The following is a 22,601-nucleotide window of genomic DNA, read 5'->3' on the forward strand; positions in this document are numbered from 1 at the left end:
CTGTGCACATGTAGCCATATTTCTCTGTCGTTCTCGGCCATTCCTCCCCAAGGTGACGTCTGTTCACATGAAGTGTACTAAAAATTAAAGTGCACTTAAACCAGTTTTACTCCTTGTGGGATGACATACCCTTTCTCAAATGCCGCCTGACATCATGATATGTTCAGTGTGAGTTACTAATTGCCTCATTGAATCCATGGGTGATTAAAACCGAAATATGTCTCCGACATAATGATAAGCAGCACCAGCTCCTGGGCTGACCTTTTCAAAATGTTTTCCTCGTTAGTAATTAATAATTGGTCGAGAAAATGGGATGTGGGCATGCAGAAGATCTTTTGTGATGGTGATGGCTCTCTCTTTTTGTCGGAGAGACACCAGCTGTGGTCATTAAACAGGGTCATCTCCCATTAAGCTGGCTGTGTGCGCAGACAGCGGCGGCTTGATGTAACACTGCAGGATAAGCTGGAGAATATAAAGAATCTCAGCCATTACCCACCCACATCCAGCCACGACACCCTGCAGCTCTGCCGGTGCAGCTGCTGCTGACACAGATAGTGGGTGGCCTCCAGGACGTGGCCTCTGCTTTTATTTGTTTTATCATAACGAAAGATGCGTCACACTTCTCACTCCCCCCCTTGTATTCTGTGGGTAAAATTCAAATGCTTGCGTTTTGCTGCACATTCAGTGCAAAGTTTATCTCTTGGTTTGGTCTTTTTAGCCAGACCAGCACCGTGGCTCTGGGGACGGCAGTGTCAGTCGGCCCGCCTCCTCAGCCCAAACTGAAATATCTCAACAATTATTGGAATGAGGAATGAAATATCACAGAGATAAATCCTAATGACTTTGGTAATCCCCCAGCCTGTCTCGCACCATCACCAGCTGGTCGGTATTTTCATTTATTTAGTGAAATATCAAAAATTAAGGAATTAAATGGTACAAGTTCTTGTGAAGGTATTCATGGTTCCCAGATGAGCCACAATGACCTCTCAATTTAATTTATATAACGTCAATTCACAACAAAAAATGATCTCATGACACTTTTCTACTAGAGCAGATCAGGTAGACCACTCAAATACCTGCAAAAGCGATGGACCAGAGTTAACACAATGCCCGCTGAACATCAGCTAACATTTAGCTCAAGGCCTTAGTAGCTAGGCTCCAGCTCCACAGAGCTATTAGTGAGTTATAACTGTAATAAAATATACCACTATCCACTTCCTGTCTCAGTGCATCAATATACTGTATGGTAGTCATCAAATTTAATCATACAGGCCATGTGGATGGTCTTCATTCATGCTCTCCTTCAAGTAAGTAAGTGAATAAGTCTGGAAACCACCAGTTTCTGTCCCTATGTGTTCTTGTATGTCCGAGGCAGACAGCAGTATTAATGAGACCTTGTGAATATTTTAGTCACTCTCTCACTCATTTCCTGAATAACTCTGATGCTCCATCATGGCCGACTTCAACAGTGGCTGTTGTTTATGTCATGATGGCAGGGAGTTTGATTGGAAGATCGATATCACCCTTTTTTTCAGAGTATATACACAGTTTAGTTGTAGAACGCAATTAGTTAGCTTAGCTTGATGGCATTTATGTACGCCAAATATGAAGCTACATACAGCAAAAGGTTAGCTAGGTGAGTTAACAACTCGCCTGGCTGTTTTCAGTCTTTGCGCTTCACTTAGCTTGCCGCTAGCTAACTAACTAACGCCAGCTCCATCTCCTGCGTACAGACAAGACACTGACATTCTCTTCTAATTCTCTAACTCTTCTAACTCTTCCAAAAAAGAACCACTTAAGCACATATATCAGATATCAAACAATCTTCATATCTCTCTGCCTGTTTCTTTCCCCTTGCCGTTACATTTACATCAGGCTTTGTTTTCACACATAACATCCTGGAGGAAGCCTCTCGTGGCCAATCTTGTTGCTGCAGCAGCACTTTTAAATGACTGTGGGAAGAAAATAAAACTTTTTTCAGTGTTTTGTCACTTGTTCAGACAGTTTTGGGTGGGTACATAAAAGTAAAACAAGGCACGGTGCCAGACTCAGGATAATTGAGGGCCAGGGGACCGAAAGAATAACAAGGGCACCCGCTGTAAGCGGTGGGCAACAAACACGCTTGAAAGGCTCCTTAGAGAGCAGGTTTTTATGTTTTATATACCATAGGGGTCATCCAAGGTGGCACTTCTGCAGCACTTACTTGAACATGGAGGCACCAGGGGGGCGTCCTGTCTGAGTCTGACAGTGTAAAGGCATGGTATTTACAACATTAACATGATCTCTAAGTGTCTGTAAAGCACTGTATAGAGAAGAGTTGTAAATCTAGCTCTTTTCCAAGCTACCAAACCACTGTGAATAACATATTCATTTATGATAATCGAAACAATCTTCAGCCTCTCTTCTGCAGTGGCTGCTGCGTCCGTTTTACTTTTAATCCCAGCTGTGACTCATCTTGTTTGTATGCGGCCATAGTTCTTTCTGAAACTTTGCGTCCTCCCTCAGTAATTAGCAGGTTCTCCCGTCTGTTTTTGTCAGTAGCTCTCGCTCGGCGGAAGCTGCCAGCTACTGCTGCTCACAGCTGCCTCTGTGGGCCATAATTGAAACCATTTGTGGATCAGGTGGAATTCTGGGATTTTGGCCTCCCCTCAGAAAAAATCCCAAAGCGTGTTATTTTCTCTGTTTCTTTCCTCCAGCCGGAGAGACTGTTACATCAGCCTTCGTTTCCCCTCTCTCTCTCTCACTCACTCACTTTCTCTCTTTCTCTCTCTCTCTCTCTCTCTCTCTCTCTCTCTCTCTCTCTCTCTTTTCCATTCCCAAAAAGTCCTTGCAAGGAGGAGGTCAGCGACTCACAGCGCTGAATGCATCCACTCACAGTAGATGTGGAATATTCCCTGAAACAGATGGGTTCATAATAAGGAGAGAGGAACTTGTAAAAGTAAGTCAAATCCATGTTCTTCTTACATGTGGCTGTTAACCCCGGTGTCCACGTTGACTTGAAGGGAGTGTGTGTTGGCTCTGTTTGACCTCAGACGGGAAATAATCTTAGATCAATCTGTTTTTTGTTTTTTTTATTGAGGTGAAGAACGATGAGGGATTAAAGCTTTATTTGTATATGATTTGCATCATTTTAATCAGTAACTCATATATGAAAAAATCCAAAAGTTGTTCCACTTCAAAGGTAGTCACTGATCATCAGGTCAGGTCTCCAGAGATACTAAGAGAAGTCCTATAAATTCAGTGTGTGGTGTTGATTTTCTCTCATTTTAGTTGACATATGAAAAGCGTAAAACCCTGAAACGCACCGTGCTTGCTGTAGGACTGCGCTTCGTGCACGTTGCACTGACACAGGACAACATTGTCCCCTCACATCTCCGGTGAGCCCACCACGTGAAGTTTCTGAGCAGTGGTCTGAGTCCTTGGGTGCCAGAGTGTGCCGGAGCTGTAAGTCACTGAGAGCTTCACAGGGCTTTTTACGAGGCGGATAAAATGCAAGGGACTGTGAGGGCTTACAAGGAGGACTGTGTGTGCGTGTGCCACAGTGGATCTCACCAGGGCCTAATGGACGCTCAGCTCTATAGAGCCGTTTGACCAACATCTTGAAATGTAGCTGCAGTGAACAGTAACCATCAACAATACATAAATGCACACTTGGTTGAAGTTTAGTCGAAAGTTTTTATTGTAAAGTTGCAACTGATGTTTATGATTATTTGTAAATGATGAATAGAGACTGTGTGGTTTGATGTTTAGAAACCTTTGTGTTGCATTTAACATCGATTTAATGGGCACTGTGTGGTTTTGGAGTAGTTCAACTCAAGACTTTTAATATTTCAAATATATAATGAGGTAATAATACAAACACATTAATATCTGTTTTTTTCCATAACTGAACAAACAAGCTGTTTTCAGAGGAAAATAAGGTCCCCAGAACACTGTTTGAAGCTAGAAAGGTGGCGGGGTCCGCCACATATAAACAAAAACAGTTTCAAACTGTGTTGTCCTTTAAGATCAGTTTGTCTGTTTGTTTGTTTGCTTGCTAATAACATATATAACATAGTCATCTTTGATTTTTCTTTACTATTCTTATATTCAGTTTTCCTAAATCCATTTTACTCTTAATTTGTATTATTTTTCTTCTCATTCAGCCTACTTTTCAGCTAACAGACTTTCAAAACCTTCTGATCATCAAAAATGTTTCGACGCCTTACATGATTGTGCTACCGATCTCATCCGCTGATCTACCAACCTTCCTGAACTTTTAGGTGTGCAAAGAAGGGATGGAGGCTCGACACATCTCACACCATGTCGTCTTTATCCTGCTCGCTGCCGCTGTGAGATCTCAAGTCAACCCAGGTATAATACCGCAGATATTTATCCTTCGCATCCACGTCCTTCATTCCCTGAGCAGGCGGGGGTTGAATACCTCCTTGGCTCAATGCACGTGCCGGTCAGAGAATCAGTGATAGAATGAGCTGAACTGTATGTATGTTAGTTTATGGTGTGTGAAGCGTGAGCCAGTAAATGTACATACATTGTACGTACACTTAAAATAACGTCCTTCATGCTCATGAGGGACAGGCATGGTGACAAGATGGAGAAGGAAAGCAGTTTTAGGTGGGTGGGCTTACAAATGCAAGAATGTAATGTGTGTGAGCGGGCGTGTGTGTGTGTGTGTGTGTGTGTCAGTGCGTGTATGTGGTTTACCCGATGGTCAGACAGCAAATATCCTCAGAACAGGTAGACCTTTCACAAGCAGGGGGCATTCGTGGAAAAAAAAAAAAAGAAAAAGAAAATTTTTAGGCGCAGTTGTAGGTAACACACACTTTCTCTGTCACACACACACACACACATGCACCCGTTTGACTTTTCCCACTTTGAATATTTTCACAGTAAAAGGCTTATTTGTTCTGCTGCTCCCTGAAAGCAACTGTCGCCGCGCTCGGTGTGGGACGGTGAATAAAACAATGATGTCTCTTAATTGCCAGGTAGAGGTCCTCAGAATAAACAATGGCGCTCTTGCTAGACGCTGTGAACAGATGTACAGTACGGCCAGTGAATCACTTTAACACTATGATGTAGCATCTGCTGTTGTCTCACTTACATCTTTGGCCGCGCAACATAACATTTAATCCCCAGCAGATGTTTTAAAGCTCAGAAAATGTCTCTCACGTGTGCAACTTATTAAAAAAAAAAGGATGAAAAAAAATGAGGAGCAGGCACCTCCGGGGCCCCTCCTGTCTCATTTTGCTTAGACTGGCACCTACACAGTGATGCCTCTGTTTGGCTTTAGAGGCCTTGCAGGGCTGCAGGAAAGGAACTGGGGGAAGGGGGGAGGTTGACCACTTCATACTCCACTTCTCCTCGCAGTCCTGCAAATACACAGAAAGGACAAAATCTCACATGGCACGTGTAGGCGTGAGGGTCTGGCACTCATATCCACACACATGAAAACATATTCATCTTGAGGACGGCATGTGTGTCACTGATGCTTCATGTGTTTGTAGAAATGTGTCGATATCCTCTCGGTATGACCGGCGGGCAGATTGAGGACGAGGACATCTCTGCCTCCAGTCAGTGGTCTGAGTCAACTGCTGCAAGATTTGGCAGGCACGTCGGATTCTTTTCTTATATGTCAGCTTCATTTCTCTTGCTTTCTTCACTTAAAACATGTCGTCAGTGCAGTAAATTATTAGACAGCAAGTACAGTGTATACTAAACTGAAGTTCCAATAGGTTACTGTCTCTGGGCAATATGGCCTTATGTTTATATATATATATATATATATATATATATATATATATAGATAGATAGATAGATAGATAGATAGATAGATAGATAGATAGATAGATAGATAGATATTTGAAATCTCCTTAAAAGCACTTCATAAATAAAAGGACTAAGTGACAAAATCAGATATGTCAATTTTTTTACCAAATACCTCAATATCGATATTGTGACTGTATTGTAGGGATGACTTTTGGTACATTAGGTCTTTAATATAAAATTACACCAGCTAACCATGCAGACCACTAGCTGTACCGCTAATATCGCTAGCTCGCTAACCGCATTGACAGTTAGCAGCAGTTAGCTGTTACTACGGTGATACGCTAACCCCTATTTGTTTTGAGTATGACTTCAACAGTTGACCAATATGGCCCTGACATGTTGCACCTTTAACTGTAATGCGACCTTTCAAAACCTTGAAAGGGAAAAATAAACACTCATGCCATGATGCAACTATATCTGAAATGTAGAGTCTCTTGTCACAATAATGATATTTTGTGTATTGTATATTGCCCAGCTCTAGTTAGCTCCTTTATTGATAACCTGTAAAGTTCTGTGTTTATGTGAAGTGCTTCTCTTTTTATCCGATTTATCCAGAGTTATCCTAATTAGGCTAATTTACATCAGCATGTCCCAGTTCCTATCCATGCCAAATTCTTCTTTATATTCCAAACTAACCACTGCTTTAATGCTGTCAGTACATATCACTTCTGAATATTTGAAAGTGTTTTAATTCTATCATTTAGTAGCTGTTCTTGATTTTATTTTTATCAGTTTGCTTAGTTATCATGAAACTGTAGCTGTTCAGGTTTCATGATAACTGAGCCAGCTCCCTCTGCTGAAGAGTTCTGAAGCTCAGCCTATATGAAAGTTTCATGAACTGGTTGCATAAATGATCACGGTGCTATTTTACATCATGTCCAACATTAATATAGAGAAGTCAAAGACATTCTCTGGCACAAAGGAATTAAATAGCACAGAAAAGATACCCCATTGTAGATACATTAACCACCTTTCAGTTTTCTTTATTCATATCTCATATTTCTTTCCCTTTTTCCTCTTCATTTTCATGCCCCTCGCCTCCTCTGTACTCTTCTTCTCCTCCTGTCTCCTCTCTTATTTCACCCTCCAATTCAGACTTGACTTAGACAACGGAGACGGTGACGGGGCCTGGTGTCCTGACATCATGTCAGAGCCGGACGGCCTCAAAGAGTACCTCCAGGTGGACCTGCGCTCGCTGCACTTCATCACACTGGTGGGCACCCAAGGTCGCCACGCAGACGGCATGGGTAATGAGTTCGCCCAGCGATACAGGATCAAGTACAGCCGAGATGGCAGCAACTGGGTGGGCTGGCACGATAGGAAGGGAAGGCAGGTGAGCATGTGGCGATAATGCCTGTATGTCACTGCGTCGCATTCCAGACACTGGCATGTATGAATTCACATTATCATGCATCTTAATTGGACCGGGAGCATAAATGTTCACTACTGTCAGGACAACTGCTAAAACATGGACGAAGCCTCCAAGTTTGAAAATTGAAGCCACTGCAGAAGCACCTTAAACCTGCATTCTTTCCACTGGTTTCAAAAAGAAGTCACATTGCATGTAAGCTTGTGAAAAAATGCTTCTAATTCTCACTTCATTCATCACTTCAAAAAACAGTTTCCTAATGTGTATGTAATGAGTAAGTAATGAGTATTTAAAGTAGTAAGTAAAATAGATAAAGCAGGGTATGCTTAAGGGCGCGGCTACTTTATGATAGACAAGTCAATACCAACGAGTGTCCGCAGGTTCTCAGCCAGATCCAATCAGGATACTCTCCCCAGCTTTACCCTACCCACCCTGTGGTCACTTCTAGCTGCAGTAAAAATCAAGATGGTGACAGCAATTAACGCCAAATTCGAGGCCTCAAAAGGTAGTCCATGAGCCAATGGTGATGGTAGCGCCACTATTAATCTACTTTATAGTCTCAACAAAACCCTGACAAAAGTATATATGCATACATGACGTTCATCATTGTGACATTCATTCATAGAGTGTGTCACAATACTTGTAACTCTAAGTGAAGAGCAGTGGTCCAATGTAACATAGTACGTTTATTCTGTTCATCTCCGGCTTTATTCTTCTACGCCACTACGTTTGTGACTACTCAACCACATTTACTACAAATTCAAAATTGTATATAAGAAATATGATGTGCTCATGAAATTTGATGCAGAGTTGTGGATTAAACTACCCAATAGGACATGAAATGGTTCTAACTAGCCCCAGCTCACAGCGTGATGTTCTGACATATGAGTACTTTCACTTGTAAGACTTTAAGTTTATTTTGCTATTAATAGGCGACTTATGCTCTTTTACACGAGTAACCTTTTAAATGCAGCAGCTTTTCTTGGAAGAATATTTTTAGATTACAGTATTGCTACTTTTACCCCCCTAAAAAATAAAAATGGATCTGATTCAAACACTTTTACCAAAAGGTAACATCTTTATGTTGCAGTTGGCGGCAGACCTCATTAGCAATGTGGTCAAATAAGAAACATAAGAGCTTGCAGCAGTTTACCCACTGCAGTGTGTTTACATTGTGTGAGTTTTCCTGACGCGTTTCACTACACTCCCTCTCGTTCATGTCATCTGGGCGTCCTCCTCCAGGTCATCGAGGGGAACAGGAATGCGTATGATGTGGTGCTGAAGGATCTGGAGCCTCCCATCATCGCTCGCTTTGTCCGCTTCATGCCGGTGACGGACCACTCAATGATCGTGTGTATGAGAGTGGAGCTCTACGGCTGTGAATGGCTGGGTTAGTCATTACTTTCCAGTAGACACAGTGTGGTGTGATTATGTAGCTGCACTGTCGTCATCTACTTTATTTATTTATTTATTTGGGTTTCTTTTTCCTGGATTTGTTTCTTTCTGGGTTCACTTTCATTATGACATTTTTTTTCTGGCATGCTGAAAAAGGTTTTAATATCTTGTAAGCATGCAGTGAGCAAATCAGTCCTATATTTTGACCTTTGACCTGCCCCCCTGCAGATGGCCTGGTGTCTTACAGCATTCCAGATGGGCACCAAATGATCTACAGAGGCCTGGATGTCTACTTTAATGACTCTGTGTACGATGGAGCGTCAGCTGAAAGGTCTGAATTTTACTGCTACTTCTAGAACAGAAAGACGGAGGCCACAATTAAGGCTTATGTTAATCATAGTTATTTTATTTTTTTATTTTTTTGCCTCCCACGAGGGCAGTCATTTTCTCTCCACTCCTCAATGAATCAAAAGTTTGTGCTCCCTGTCATCATTCATCCCTCCGCCAGACTGACAAAGGGCCTCGGCCAGCTGACGGACGGCACCTGGGGTCTGGACGATTTCCTCCACAGCCACATATACGGCATGTGGCCGGGCTACGACTACGTGGGCTGGAGCAACAAGAGCTTCCCCAAAGGTTACGTGGAGACGATCTTTGAGTTTGACCACGTTCGAAACTTCACCTCCATGAAGGTGAGCAGTCTTGGAGGGGGGGGAGTTCGCCGAACAGCTTAATAATGAAAAAGTGGAATATTTAAAGAAGTGCTGAGCCAACACTTACTCTGTGTTGTGTAAGGGAGCCGTGCTGCGCCCATGCCGGGCAGGCTCCCACTTTCAATAGCTGCTGCAAATTTTATTGGGACATAAATTTTATGTAATGATGCAAAATTGCCCTACAGTGTGAAAATGATATCTCCTGTATAATTAGCCGATTTGTCATGGGTAAGTGCTGTGGCCAGGGATCAGAGATAGGAAGGGGATGTTTTTCAGCCACAACATAGCAGCACATATTAGTCTTAACTACAACCGCCTCACCTGCCCCTTTGATTCTGACTGATTGGAGCACTTTGGTCACAGTAATGCACAGTCCATGTGGACATTAGCAGGATGATTGACTATTCTTAAGATGTTACTAGCCTTTAGTTACACATCCCACCTCTCAGAGGTGTATTTGACAGTTTAAAGTGATGGAGACCAAAAAAAGAAATAAACAAGGATCTATAAATGTGTTTATCTTATGTTTGATTACATTCATTTCACTGATTATCAGTAACTATAATACAAAATCGATTCACTACTCAGGTACTGATTCAGACCCTGCAGGTAAGATTGCAGTATCCTGGACTTGAGGGCTTGACTTGCCTTAAAGGTCAAGTTCACCCAAAAATGAAATTCATTATCAAGTTCACGACAAAAGAAGCACCGAACAAAACATCAAGTGGCTCCTTACAGCTCATCTAGTGCAATCCAAGTCTACGGATTTGAAAAGACGTTATTTACACCCTCAGTTTATGGTTGAGCTTGTGCGGCCACTTCAGACAGGGCGCATACGCTAACGCTTTTAGCTTTGCAGCGACAGCGAAGATTTCAGCTTCAAAACTGTGTACATAACATCTTTTCAAATCGATGTAGGCTGTCAGGGCCTTGTGGAGATTTGGATCGTGCAAGGCAAGTTCTGTGGAGCCATTTTATGTTTTCTTTTCAGCTGTTTTCCAGTCCGCATCTACTCCAGGAGAATGCTGCAACGCTGTCTCGTTGCGAAGCTCCAGGAATGTTTTATGGATCACGAAACCTCATCTGACTTTCCAATGACCTGGGGTTGAGACGACTATGACTGAATTTTCATTTTTTTTGCAACTCATCCTTCAACTAAAGACTCGATTCGTGATAAAATGTTTCCGACCGACCGTGACTCACGCGTCCGCCGCATCCACCTCCACAGGTTCACTGCAACAACATGTTCAGCCGAGGGGCGAGGATGTTCAGACAGGCCAGCTGTTACTTCCGGTCAGGATCAGACTGGGAGGCCGACCCTGTGATCTTCAGGCCCGCCGTCGACCGCCAGAACCAAGGTGCCCGCTTCGTCACCGTGCCCCTGGGGGACCGCACAGCCAGCGCCATCAAATGCCGCTTCCACTTCAGCGACCTTTGGATGCTGTTCAGTGAGGTGGCCTTCCAGTCAGGTAGAGATGGGATCAGAATGGAGACTTAAAGTTGATCCTTTGTCTCCCCACGCAGTATAAACAGTGTCTGATTTCCTTCAGCTTTGTCTTTCCTTGTCTGTCCCTCGCAGGCTCAGCGGTGTACAATACGTCTCTGACTCCTCGCAAACATGGACACCCCTCAAACGCACTGCCAGGTCAGCAGTTAAACCTCTTATTTATGAATTTTGTCTTTTTAGCAGGGTATGTAATTTTAGTAAAACATCCTGGCAGAGGAGAAACATGCTGGCAGGGGGGAGTGGAGGCTGGTTTGATATATGGCTGCTGGGAAGTGTTGTGGTGATAGAAAAAAAAAAACACAGGCTTAGTATAATCCTCAGTCAACCAATCAGAAACCATATATCATATATCATCATCATATATTAAGAGGTTCTTTCATTTATTATAGTTTTCCTGCTTTAATTGTTGTCGTGCAACGTTCCGTAATGTATGAAGATTTATCTCACTCTAAAACTAAAGGTAGTGGCTTGTTTAAGAGGCGGTTTAACTGAAATGTTTTCTGGTTCAACAGTGCCCCCTGCTGACAGCAGCAGAAACGACTGACCATTAAAAATAAATGTGTTAACACATCACAGAGGGGGTTGTTATTAAGGCATTACTGTGTTAAGAAACTGAGCTGTGATGGGTCAAAACGAACCCCTCCTCGACTCACACCTCTCATCTGGTCGGGCAGGGGACGATCCCACTCACAAAGTGGACGACAGCAACACCAGGATCCTGATTGGCTGCTTGGTGGCTATCATCGCCATCCTGCTGGCGATCATAGTGATCATCCTGTGGAGGCAGGTCTGGCAGAAGATGCTGGAGAAGGTGAGAGGAGCGCTCTCTGCAATTTGCCTGCATTGATCTCCTGAACTTTTTGTTAATAACTGTTGATAATCATTTAAAAAAAAACATTCTTGCTATTCTTGGCATCAGTGGTTCAGTCTCAGTTACTCTCATAGAAGGTGGACGGTGTGCAAATCCAGTACGAGAAAACACTGCACACAGAGGAGGAGTAGAGGTTGTGTGCATACTGATTTTTACAAGAACCACAAAAAATAAATAAAATGAAAATGAAGAAATACACAAGGCACTACAGCCCTACAGTCCTGTTAATTCAATCAAGCCTTACATCTCGCACTGTAGCCCTCTAAATTTGACCTCTAACTTTATTTTAAGCTCACCAGATCTGGAATCTGCATCAAATTGTAGTCACTCATAGATACCAGCCAACTAAATACACCTCTCTTTTTTTTCCGTCAAGATCCATGCATAATTCCCTGAGAAATTCACAAAAATGTTGAAAAGTGTCCTGTTTCTTGCAGCTAAAGAAAGTGAGAGAAACATTCCGAATCCCTTTATCAGCGCACGAAATGAGGTCTATTCTGGGCTGAGACTCATCCTCCATCTGTGGAAATCCGATTAGTATTTTTTGTGCAATCCTGCTGATAAACCAACCAACAAACACACAGGGATAAAAAAAAAAAAAAAAAACATGATCTACTTTTGCAGAAGTAACTAAAGAAAGGACTGCAGCCCGTACAAGTCACATGTGATGCAAGCTTTAGTTATTATTTGGCAACGCGCTTTGTAGTGCGGAGACTGTCCACGAGATGAGACAAATCAAAGAGTGGTCGGCGTGGTGTTATGGCACCAGGGGGAGACACATCTTCAAAGGAAAAGACTATGGGTTTGTTGAAAAGATGGGCTTCATGCGCTGAAATATTTTAACATTCCAAACCGGCACGGCCCAAGACAGGAAGTCCCCACCTAACAGAGCATCGGTGACATCGGCGAAGTGAGATGTCTCCACGGAGCTCGAAGGATACTACAAGATGACACCCAGCAACTGCCACAGTCCGTTCACCCTGCTGCCGTCTGACAAACGATACAGAAGTATCCGCTGCCGGACCATCGGACTGTGAAGCAGCTTTTTGTCTCAGGCTGTGAGACATTCATCCTTCAATTCACACACCACCGCCATTTGGATTTGAAGTGTGAAGCATAAAGGAAGCACAGCTGAAAAATTAAAATGTCTCTTGGGTGGCGGTGGTGATCTGGAATGACAAACATGGAACATTTATTACTGATTTGTGAATCACACATTTGTCATGAACCCCTGCTGGGCATCATCTCGCGATTTCCTTAATTGTAGGCGCAGCTTTCATTGTCTCATCTGTAGCCTATTTGTGGCCTTCTCTCCGCTCACTACAGGGAGTTGCCTTGAAATGAAAAGCTGCGTGAATGAAACATTTTTTTTGCAAATTTCAAAGCGAGGACGTCTCCTTTCCCTCAGTCACAATCCCTGCAAGCGTCCACAGTGGAGGATTAGAGCGGCTGTAGAGAAAAACTGCTTTTATTCTCAAAATTCAGATTTTTTTTTTTCTCTGAGAAGTTAAAGAAACAAGTCACCCCCCCCCCCCAAAAAAAAAAATGTCAGTGGCCCTAAACCTTTTCCATAGTTGCTAAGAATGCTATCTTCATCTTTGTCGACAAATCTGATTATTTGACGACAAACACAGTAACAGACTCAACTCACATGCTCACTCTCTTAGGCGTCCCGTCGGATCCTGGACGATGAGCTCACCGCCCGCCTCGCGGTCCAGACGCGGGCTTTCTCCTCCCACCACTCCTCTCTGTCCAGCGAGGAGGGCGGCTCCACCTCCAACTCCACCTATGAGAGAATCTTCCCCCTCTGTGCCGACTACCAGGAGCCTTCACGCCTTATCAGGAAACTGCCCGAGTTTGCTCAGTCCACCGAGCACCTTGGTAAGACAAACCACGATGTCGTGGATGCTGTGGAGGCTTGAGACAGAGGCAGCTGCTGTAAATGTGTGTGTGTGTGTGTGTGTGTTTCCGCATCAGGGCCCAGCACCTCCTGTCGAGCCCTTGCGACCAGCAGTTCAGACGGGGCCCCGCACTACGCGGAGGCAGACATCATCAGCCTCCAGGAGTCCATGGACAGCAGCACCTACTCCATCACTGCTGTCAGCATGAATCTGTTCGCTGGCACCGACTCCTCCATGAGAGAGTTCCCGAGAAACAAGCTCACCTTCAAGGAGAAACTGGGAGAGGGCCAGTTTGGAGAGGTATGTGTTTTGGCATTCCCTACTGAAAACATATTAGACTGATTGGGCGGCTCCCTTTCTCGCCGAGCGATGTCGATGCATCTTTATAGCTCCCATTTTGAAAATTGTACGATAGATGTCGCCAGGTGGACTGAAAAAATTACTTTTTCCGTTGCAACCAGGTGCACTTGTGTGAGGCCGAGGGCATGCAGGACTTTTTGGATGAGTCCATAGAGGGAAACAACGAGTCGCCTCTGCTCGTGGCTGTGAAAACACTGCGGGAAGATGCCAACAAGAATGCAAGGTAAAAGCAGTCGGTACATCTTCCTCCAGCTGCCTGTTGTTACTCACTCAGTCCTCAGTCAGGTGGTGGATTGCAAACCGCTTTCCCCCCCGCTGTGCTGCAGGAACGACTTCCTGAAGGAGATCCGGATCATGTCTCGTCTGAGGGACCCCAACATCGTTCGCCTGCTGGCGGTGTGTGTGGACACAGACCCGCTGTGCATGATCACCGAGTACATGGAAAATGGAGACCTGAACCAGTTCCTCTGCAATCTCAGACTGAAGGAGGCTGCCGATGAAGACAAGGCAGAAGAGGAGGAAAAAGAGGGGAACAGTGTGGTCAGGTAGGCTCATACCTTCACCTAAGCAATAACGATTGTTGTTTGTCTAGTGCCCTTTAATGAAGGTACTCTCTGTCTTCGTGGTCTTCTCTGCTCTGCAGCTACACTAAACTCATTGGCATGGCAGTGCAGATTGCATCTGGCATGAAGTACCTGTCCTCTCTCAATTTCGTCCATCGGGATCTGGCGACCCGCAACTGCCTGGTGGGTAAGAACCACACCATAAAGATCGCTGATTTCGGCATGAGTCGGAACCTGTACAGAGGAGACTACTACAGGATCCAGGGCCGGGCCGTCCTGCCCATCCGCTGGATGTCCTGGGAGAGCATCCTGCTGGTGAGTGCTGTGCAGAGCTGCGGACATATGGAATTCACCCTGTCAGCCCAGCTGTGGTTTTACAGCTTAAATAATGGCTTGAAGGAGCTGCAATTAATCTACAGATTTATTCACATTGGCCTTATGCTGTCTAGTTTTTGTAATTAAATTGTTTTTTTTAAGTCTGTTTTTTGTTTTTGGGGGTTGATTTTTTTGCTGTTTTTATGTTCTTATTTTCAGCTTTACTCTCCTGAGGCTCTCTCTGACATGGCTATGTGAAAGGTGCTTTAATTAATAAACTCAACTTACTTAATTACTTATATTTCAGTTAATCACAGGGCACGTATATCAGACTTTTCTGCTGGATTTTCGTTTATAATACAGGGCCCATGTAAATTTAAAAGTTCAATGATTGAGTTGCCAATAATGTAAAAACGTATAATATAGATTATTGGCCATTAATGGAATTAAAGCTCATAAAAGGAGTCGAGAGTACGAGGCTCAATTCCCTTCATTGACCTGAAGCTGCTGTAAGCACTGTTGTTGTTTTAGCTGACTTATCAATCTCCTCCCTCCTTTATTTTTTTTTTATGGCAGCTCTTTTTTCCCTCCTTCTTTTCTTCAAGCATGTTTAATCACTTGTTAGTACAAGTCGTCAACAGTTGACACTTTCCCTGTTCCACAATTGCCAGTGTTGGTGCCAGAACAGCCGAACAGACAGTACTCCGTCTTTATGGCGTTCTCAGTGCTGATTGGATGAAGAGAGCAGGGATACCAGAATATCTTTTTTTTTCTCTTTTATTGCATGAGGAGACACACACACACAATTTAGAGCTATATTTCAAAAGGAAGAAAAAAGACAGAAGAGAAGAGTGCGTTGCATTTTTCTTGCGCAATGACGTCAAACTGCTGTACCTGGGTGGATGTAAAGGGTGGGAACTAGAGAGCCAAACGCGTCAGTGCTGTTGTGGACATTTTAACAGTTTCAGGCAACACGATTTTAATCTGCAATACATGTTCTTCATGAGTTCTGAGAGTTTAAACACAAATAATGCCGGGAGAGGCTGTGAATTACCAGTTGTGGGTATCGGCTGAAAAAATGTCCTTACAGTGCAATCCTACTGAGGGAGAAATGAAAGTGGATCTCAGTTTCCTTCATCACATTTCACTCGAGGGATTCAGAAACATGAAAAGAACGAGAGGTCCATAAGGCTGTGTGTTAGTCCATGTGATGCTATTGCTCATAACATTGCAGCTATGATTTAAACACAAGCATTATGAGTCATCGTCCATATTAAGTCCACACTAGATTGCATTTTGATTCAAGTCGTCTGCTCTCTCAGGGGAAGTTCACCATGGCCAGTGATGTGTGGGCCTTTGGCGTGACTCTGTGGGAGATTCTGACTCTGTGCAAGGAGCAGCCCTACTCTCAGCTCTCCGACGAGCAGGTCATCGAAAACACAGGCGAGTTCTTCAGGGACCAGGGCAAGCAGGTAGGCGTCGCACAGGTTTGGGCTTACCTCTGCATCTTCATCACACGGTGCCTTTCCCGTTTTCCTCTGAAAATCTGACACTCTCACACTCCCAGGTGTATCTGCCGAAGCCTCCCTGTTGTCCCGATCGAGTCTACAGCGATCTCATGCTGAGCTGCTGGAGGAGGAACGCCAAGCAGAGACCGAGCTTTCATGACATACACACCCAGCTGATGGAGAGCCTGGCGTAGCAGTTGGAACCAATCGTTTCCCTCTGCCATGCACTGTCACAGTTGCTCCCTTCCATCTTGATTTTTTTTTTTTCATCTTCTTTTGTTTTGTTTTGTTTTGTTTTTGTTTTTTTTTGTTTTTTTTTGCTTGCATGCAATGATGCTGTAAATACAAAGAGATGAAGAGAAGGTATACACTTGAACAGAGCCTTAAATTGTAGATATTATGCAAATTAGCACTATTGACACCTCTGTGTATTTATTAATGTCTTTTAATATACTACCCTATGTTTATTTATAGAGTGCTCCATGGTTATCCCAGCTTTTGAAACACAATTGTGAATATTTCTGTCATTGCTTTTTCTATGCAAACATTGAATTATAGTGCACATTAATGAGAGAATGTCAACACAGCTGTGTTTTATGAATGTTTATATGTTTGCTTGCCAACATTGTGATGATCGTTGGTTGGATTAGATTGTTTTCATGACCCTGCAGCAGTTCACTGACATGTTTTACAATCATGTTAATGTCCCTTTGCAGAAATAAATTAACTGTATATTATTGAATAGTTGCCTTTTCAATAGCTGTCAAACCAAAGACCCCTGTAAATAAAGAAAGGTTGATATTCCCTACTTGTCATACTTTCCTTGTCGTTTTCATCGCAAGCAAAACACATACATGCAAAGTCAAAATTTCATCAGCAACGTTTTCATGTTGCGATGTTTACATCGCCAAAAGCATTGAGAAGCAACAACAAAATCAAATACAAATTTTAAAAAATGACATTTCCGAAACAAATAAAAAAGAAAATGAATTAATTGTGAATTTAAAAAAACCACAATGCAATGCTCAAAAAAAGAAAGAGTGGGTTTTTGCTTTGAAATAGTGTATGTATACCAATGGGTACAAAAATAACTTGAGATAGACTATTTATTTTATATTTTTCAGGATAAGCACTGCAGTCTTGCACACGCGCAGGTTCCTTCGTTGCGCTCTTCTACCATTTAGTCCCTCTTCGCTCCCCGTAGTGGGCTGAGCTGATTGGCCCGTTGTTTGTTGACATCCAATCACACCACGTCTCCGCTCTTGCATATAGGCTGCTGCCTTCCAACCTGAATCGGACGATGGGATGAACATCCCCGGTCAATATAAACCCACCGCTGGAGTGAAACTTTTCTCCCGGCTCTGTTTTGACACACGGCCGCTGCCAACTCCGCTCAGACATGGACAGAGTTGTGATAGTAACCGGCGCTAACAGGTCAGTTCAAACTGTAAAGAAAAAAAACCCCTGAACGCTCTGTTTGTCACGGTGTTACAAAGCGACACTTCTTGCTAACTTTAGCTGCTAAAACTCTATAAACATGCGTGTGAGGCTGTGTTAACTCCTGTAGCTGCTCTGTGCTGTGAGGTCGAGAGATGAACTGTTTCTGTCATAAACTGACTGTAATGTCTCCGAGCTGTAATAATGTTAACCTACTTTACTTAACATACAGTATGTCCTTGTGTGTGTCAGACACATCACAATCAGAAAATAACAACATTTGAATGGTAAAGTCGAGTGATATTAGCTTCTGGCTAAGACAACAGTGTGTTTCAAGGTTTAGCTTTATAGCCTAAGTAAAAGAACAGAAATTACAGAAATATGTGTGGGTAATATTTTAATTACTTTGTTTAGTGTCATGTGGATGTCATTACATGTTTGTCCACCAGACAGACTGGAAGATCTAGCAATAGCACAGAATTCTTTCCAAAACTACCAATTGTTTCAGTTTGTGTGCAGATTAAAGTCACATGATGAACTTTTTCAGCTTGAAATAACCGCTTCAGAATCATTGTGATGGTAAAGTATCTTGCGACAGTGTGAGCGCTGTCTGTCATTTGTTCCTGCACTATGTAACTTCAGTGAGAGGGCAGGATCACAGGGTTACATACATAGAAGACGTAATGACTTTTGTCCGTAGTTAGCACCTGTAACAGTCCTGCGATTTGTATCTACATAGTGGTGTTGCACTGAGAAACTGTGGGGGGTGCCAGATTACACAAAATGCCAATTTCTACATAATGTTGCTTTAAAAAAAACATGTAAATTGGTTTGTCATAGGTTTGAGATAGCAGGGCTCACTGTTTCTCCGTGCTTCTATTCTTTATGCCAGTTGTTTCCAAACCTTTTCTACAGGGCCTCGCTTTTGTAGGTATATGTTAAGTCACAAACGTGTCTTTTGCTTGCCAAACTCCTGCAGGATTTATTTTGATTAATACCAAACTGCAACTTCGCCAAGAGGGAGACACATTTTTCTGGCACACTAAATAGTATGGTAGTATAGGTATTATGTTACCAATCTACCGTCATCATTTCTTCTCTGTGTTTACTGATGCCTCATTTACTCTGTGAGATCAACGCACAGTTCCTGAGGGAAGTTTAACTACACGCTTGTGTTTCTCTGCCATCTGTCACTTCATACAGCGGCATTGGCCTGGCCCTGTGTGAAAGACTGCTGGCGGAGGACGGCCAGCTCCGGCTGTGTCTGGCCTGCAGAAACATGCAGCGGGCCGAGGCCGCCCGTTCCGCACTCCTGGCCTCTCGCACCGACGCCCGTGTCGACTTGCTGCACCTGGATGTAGGCTCTGTGGAGTCGGTGCTCACTGCTGCGCAGGAGGTCAAGGCCAGGTACTGATACTGCCATACAGTGATGTCCTGACACTGTGGACACACTGCTTTACAGCAGTTGAATATTAACTGAAGATATGGACTGGAGATTGAATCTTATATGCATGTTCATTTTGCCACAGGTACAACAGAATTGACTTTCTGTATCTCAATGCAGGAATTATGCCAAATCCACAAGTAAATGTCAAAGCCTTTTTTAAGGGTCTGTTCTCCAGGTAACTATCCAACTTCACCCTGTTGACTTTTTATTCTTTGTGTTATTTGATTTGCATTTTCACATGCAAGAGCAGTGTGTCTGTTGTCCATGCTGTTGTGTAATAGCTTACCCTCTCACTGCAGCAATGTCATCAACATGTTTGCGACAGCAGAGGGCCTCTTAACTCAGCAGGACCTCGTCAACTCAGACGGTCTGCAGGAAGTTTTTGCAACCAACCTCTTCGGCCATTTTCTCCTGGTACAACACACATACAGGAAATCTAAAATGTCATCTCCGTTTGTCGTACGCGTTGTCACTGAAACAGTCGTCTCTTTATCTCTGCGGTCCAGATCAGGGAGCTGGAGCCTCTGCTGTGTGAGGCGGGTAGCACATCCCGGGTAGTGTGGACCTCCTCCAGTAACGCCAGCCGCTCTGCGTTCAGCATGGAAGACATGCAGCACAAAAATGGGACGGAGCCCTACAGTTCCTCCAAGTACGCTTCAGACATGCTCAGCCTGGCTCTCAACAGACACAAGAACAGCCAGGTTTGTCCATCACACAGTCTGCAGATCGCAAGGACAGCACTGTGATTATTACTCACACGCATGCAGACGGAGAGTCAGGTGAAGTTTGATGGTCCCCAAAACATTTCTGCTGCAAAATAGTGATGCAGCATTCTCCTAAGCAACTGAAGTAGATGGGGACGATTTCTTTTGTAAATAAATCAAACAATAACCTGTTTATGAATTTGAAAGGTGTGGAATTTTGTTCAACATGGAATTTGTCAGTAAAAATGTTGGAAAACAAAAAAAGCATAATCTTGCTCATAAGCTTGATTGATAGAATATCACATTTTATGAAGGCGGGCTTAAAAACACCACACACATCCTTTAAGAAGACAATCATCTGTTGTGTTTAACAAGTGTTTTCCTCTCTTTGGGACAGGGGCTGTTCTCTTCTGTTATATGTCCGGGACTGGTGATGACTAATCTGACCTACGGTATCCTCCCCTCCTTCTTCTGGACTCTCATCATGCCGTTCATGTGGCTGGTGAGTAAACATTGTTTTTACGCCTCTGTATTAAATATTACTGGAGTTGTTGTAAGAACTGTTATCATATTATTGTGATATATTTCCAGATCAGGATCTTCACCAACACGTTCACACTTACACCGTACAACGGAGCAGAGGCACTGGTATGTTTTCGAGTCCTTATGAAAATATCTCAAGGATTAGTGTCTCTACATTGAATGCGGTCTGATCATGAAGTCCTGCTCTGGCTTTTCACAGCACTGGCTGTTTCTTCAAGACCCAGAGTCGCTGGATCCGAGAGCAAAGTATCACAGTTTAACGTCAGGACTTGGAAGAAACTACACTCAGCCTCAACAGGTGAGCAACCAGACCACTGTTTCTAAATATCAGAGATTAAAATAATGATCAGATAGACTGGGATCATCCTTCGGCTTCTGAAGATGATTTATACTAAAATTAATTCAGATTGTCTGTTTGTTGTTTACATTTCAGATGGACATCGATGAAGAAATGTCTGAAGTCCTCTACACAAAACTCGTAGAACTTGAGAAAGAAGTCAGAAGGAAACTGAGTGAGAGAACTGCTGACAAGGAAGATAATGGAGAGTGAGATAGAATAGAATTCCTTTTTAAATAAATCATGTGCAATTTGTAACAAACGCAATAACCGTGTTGCTATTATTTTCTTTCCTGCAAGTTGCATCAGTGAGTTATGTGCCTTTTCTGTCTGCTGTCTTTTCTATTTAAAGCAACTACAAGGAACTTAACTTTGTTTTTAAAGTAATTGATACAGAGATACAATACATTTTTAGTATCTGATCTGTAACATGACGATGGTGAATCAAAGTAAACCTTGTTTTTAGTGACACACCACCATCCCACAGAGCAGCTTCTTTCCTCGGGCTGTGAAAGTCAGCACTCCACCATAGTTTTAATTCTGTGACCATCTACATCCTGACAAGTCGTAATCCAATCCGATGATCCAGCTTCTTGCTGATGTAGGTCATGTAGAGACGTCAGTATTAAATTGAGACTGTTTCACCATCAGTTTAGACCTTCATGACTTGGTGTCTTTTTCACATTTCAGTATTGAATAACCACCTGTTATTTGTTCAAATCCTTTTTGAAACCATAATGCTGGGTCCACAAAGTCACGAGAGATCAATAACCAGCAGGAGTGTCATGTGTCACTGCCTTCTTGTTGTAATGTAAACCACTGCCTGCCTGTGTGTTGTCCTCTGATCGCTGTATCATGTTGCTTCTTGCCTTACAAACTTTCCTGAGGCCATCGACCAACCACCAAGCAACTGTCTGTTGCCTCTCTTGCCAAAACACAATAGGCCGAACTACTGCAAAGGGAAGTCCTCTTGGCTCCTTTTCAGTCATCGCTCTGGTTGAACCACTGCACAGGTTTTTGTCGAACATAAGATTACTTATGTCCAAAGCCTTCATACAAAGAAATATCCATTTGTTAAGAGGACTTTCTATCAGTGCAGAAACAGCATTGTGTCGAACAGCTTCCTCCTTTCACAGTCTCCTCTGCACAGCCTTTTGTTTTAGCGATCTCCTCCTGAAATTAAAATTTTGAACCCTTTCAAGGCAACATCAGCATGTACTGCCGCACTGATCTCTCCTCCGCTTGATGTTAGAGGAGGAAAAATATTTTCACAGTATTATTCAAATCAATAATCAATGATGTATTATAACACACACTGATGGGTGCAGGCTGAGCTTCAGGAGCTTTGACGTCATGGACTGACTCTAGCTCAGGTGGGATCTGCTGGTAAAATGCATTATTATAACTAGATGTCCCACCATGCAGCCTGGACAGCCGCTGTAGGAAGCACTCTTTGTTCCCTTTCAGTCATCACTCTGGTTGAACCATTGCACAGGTTTTTGTCGAACATAAGATTACTTTCCTCCAAAGCCTTCACACAAAATAACATCCATTTGTCAAGAGGACTTTCGACAGCCCGAAAGCATGAAAGGCCACTCAAAAGTACAAAGCCGTCCTCTCAGCCATCTGAATGTATCAAACCTAGGTTTTGTGGCAGCTGATTCCAAAACTCGAAACAGTTCGCTCTCTTCTGTAGCTAAATATGAAGGATATGAGGTTTTGTTAGAAGTGTCTTTGTTAGTTTAGTAACTACCCTGTTGGTTTATAAAGCTCTGAATGGTTTTCAAGATACATTTCGGATCTGT

At 43.2% G+C, this 22,601-nt stretch overlaps 2 protein-coding genes across 2 annotated transcripts; both read left to right on the top strand.

Annotated features, from left to right (window-relative positions):
- The first annotated feature begins 2,848 nt into the window (after positions 1-2,848).
- Positions 2,849-16,528, top strand: LOC119010552 (discoidin domain-containing receptor 2-like). Its single transcript, XM_037082749.1, has 17 exons — positions 2,849-2,938; positions 4,263-4,353; positions 5,505-5,607; positions 6,922-7,159; positions 8,438-8,585; positions 8,819-8,921; positions 9,099-9,282; positions 10,532-10,772; positions 10,883-10,948; positions 11,485-11,621; positions 13,349-13,562; positions 13,659-13,882; positions 14,044-14,165; positions 14,269-14,487; positions 14,586-14,820; positions 16,143-16,292; positions 16,388-16,528. The coding sequence occupies exons 2-17, from the start codon at positions 4,278-4,280 to the stop codon at positions 16,520-16,522; spliced, it is 2,595 nt and encodes an 864-aa protein (XP_036938644.1). The 5' UTR covers positions 2,849-2,938; positions 4,263-4,277; the 3' UTR covers positions 16,523-16,528.
- A 1,028-nt stretch (positions 16,529-17,556) lies between these two features.
- LOC119010615 (3-keto-steroid reductase/17-beta-hydroxysteroid dehydrogenase 7-like) lies at positions 17,557-21,066 on the top strand. The gene is made up of 9 exons (XM_037082891.1): positions 17,557-17,762; positions 18,969-19,172; positions 19,295-19,387; positions 19,512-19,626; positions 19,719-19,913; positions 20,314-20,418; positions 20,508-20,564; positions 20,659-20,757; positions 20,893-21,066. Exons 1-9 carry the CDS (start codon positions 17,728-17,730, stop codon positions 21,007-21,009), a joined length of 1,020 nt encoding a protein of 339 aa, XP_036938786.1. The 5' UTR covers positions 17,557-17,727; the 3' UTR covers positions 21,010-21,066.
- The last annotated feature ends 1,535 nt before the right edge of the window (positions 21,067-22,601 follow it).

This window comes from Acanthopagrus latus, chromosome 21, assembly GCF_904848185.1.
Source record: "Acanthopagrus latus isolate v.2019 chromosome 21, fAcaLat1.1, whole genome shotgun sequence".
In the NCBI taxonomy this organism is placed as follows: Eukaryota; Metazoa; Chordata; class Actinopteri; order Spariformes; family Sparidae; genus Acanthopagrus; species Acanthopagrus latus.

Bases quoted from the DNA above. Each gene is read 5' to 3' on its own strand.
- LOC119010552 (XM_037082749.1), top strand. From the start codon at position 4,278: ATGGAGGCTCGACACATCTCACACCATGTCGTCTTTATCCTGCTCGCT. The intron at 4,354-5,504 runs GTATAATACCGC...ATGTGTTTGTAG, and splicing joins GAGATCTCAAGTCAACCCAG to AAATGTGTCGATATCCTCTC. The intron at 13,563-13,658 runs GTAAGACAAACC...TTTCCGCATCAG, and splicing joins TCAGTCCACCGAGCACCTTG to GGCCCAGCACCTCCTGTCGA.
- LOC119010615 (XM_037082891.1), top strand. From the start codon at position 17,728: ATGGACAGAGTTGTGATAGTAACCGGCGCTAACAG. The intron at 19,914-20,313 runs GTTTGTCCATCA...TCTTTGGGACAG, and splicing joins ACAGACACAAGAACAGCCAG to GGGCTGTTCTCTTCTGTTAT. The intron at 20,419-20,507 runs GTGAGTAAACAT...ATATATTTCCAG, and splicing joins TCATGCCGTTCATGTGGCTG to ATCAGGATCTTCACCAACAC.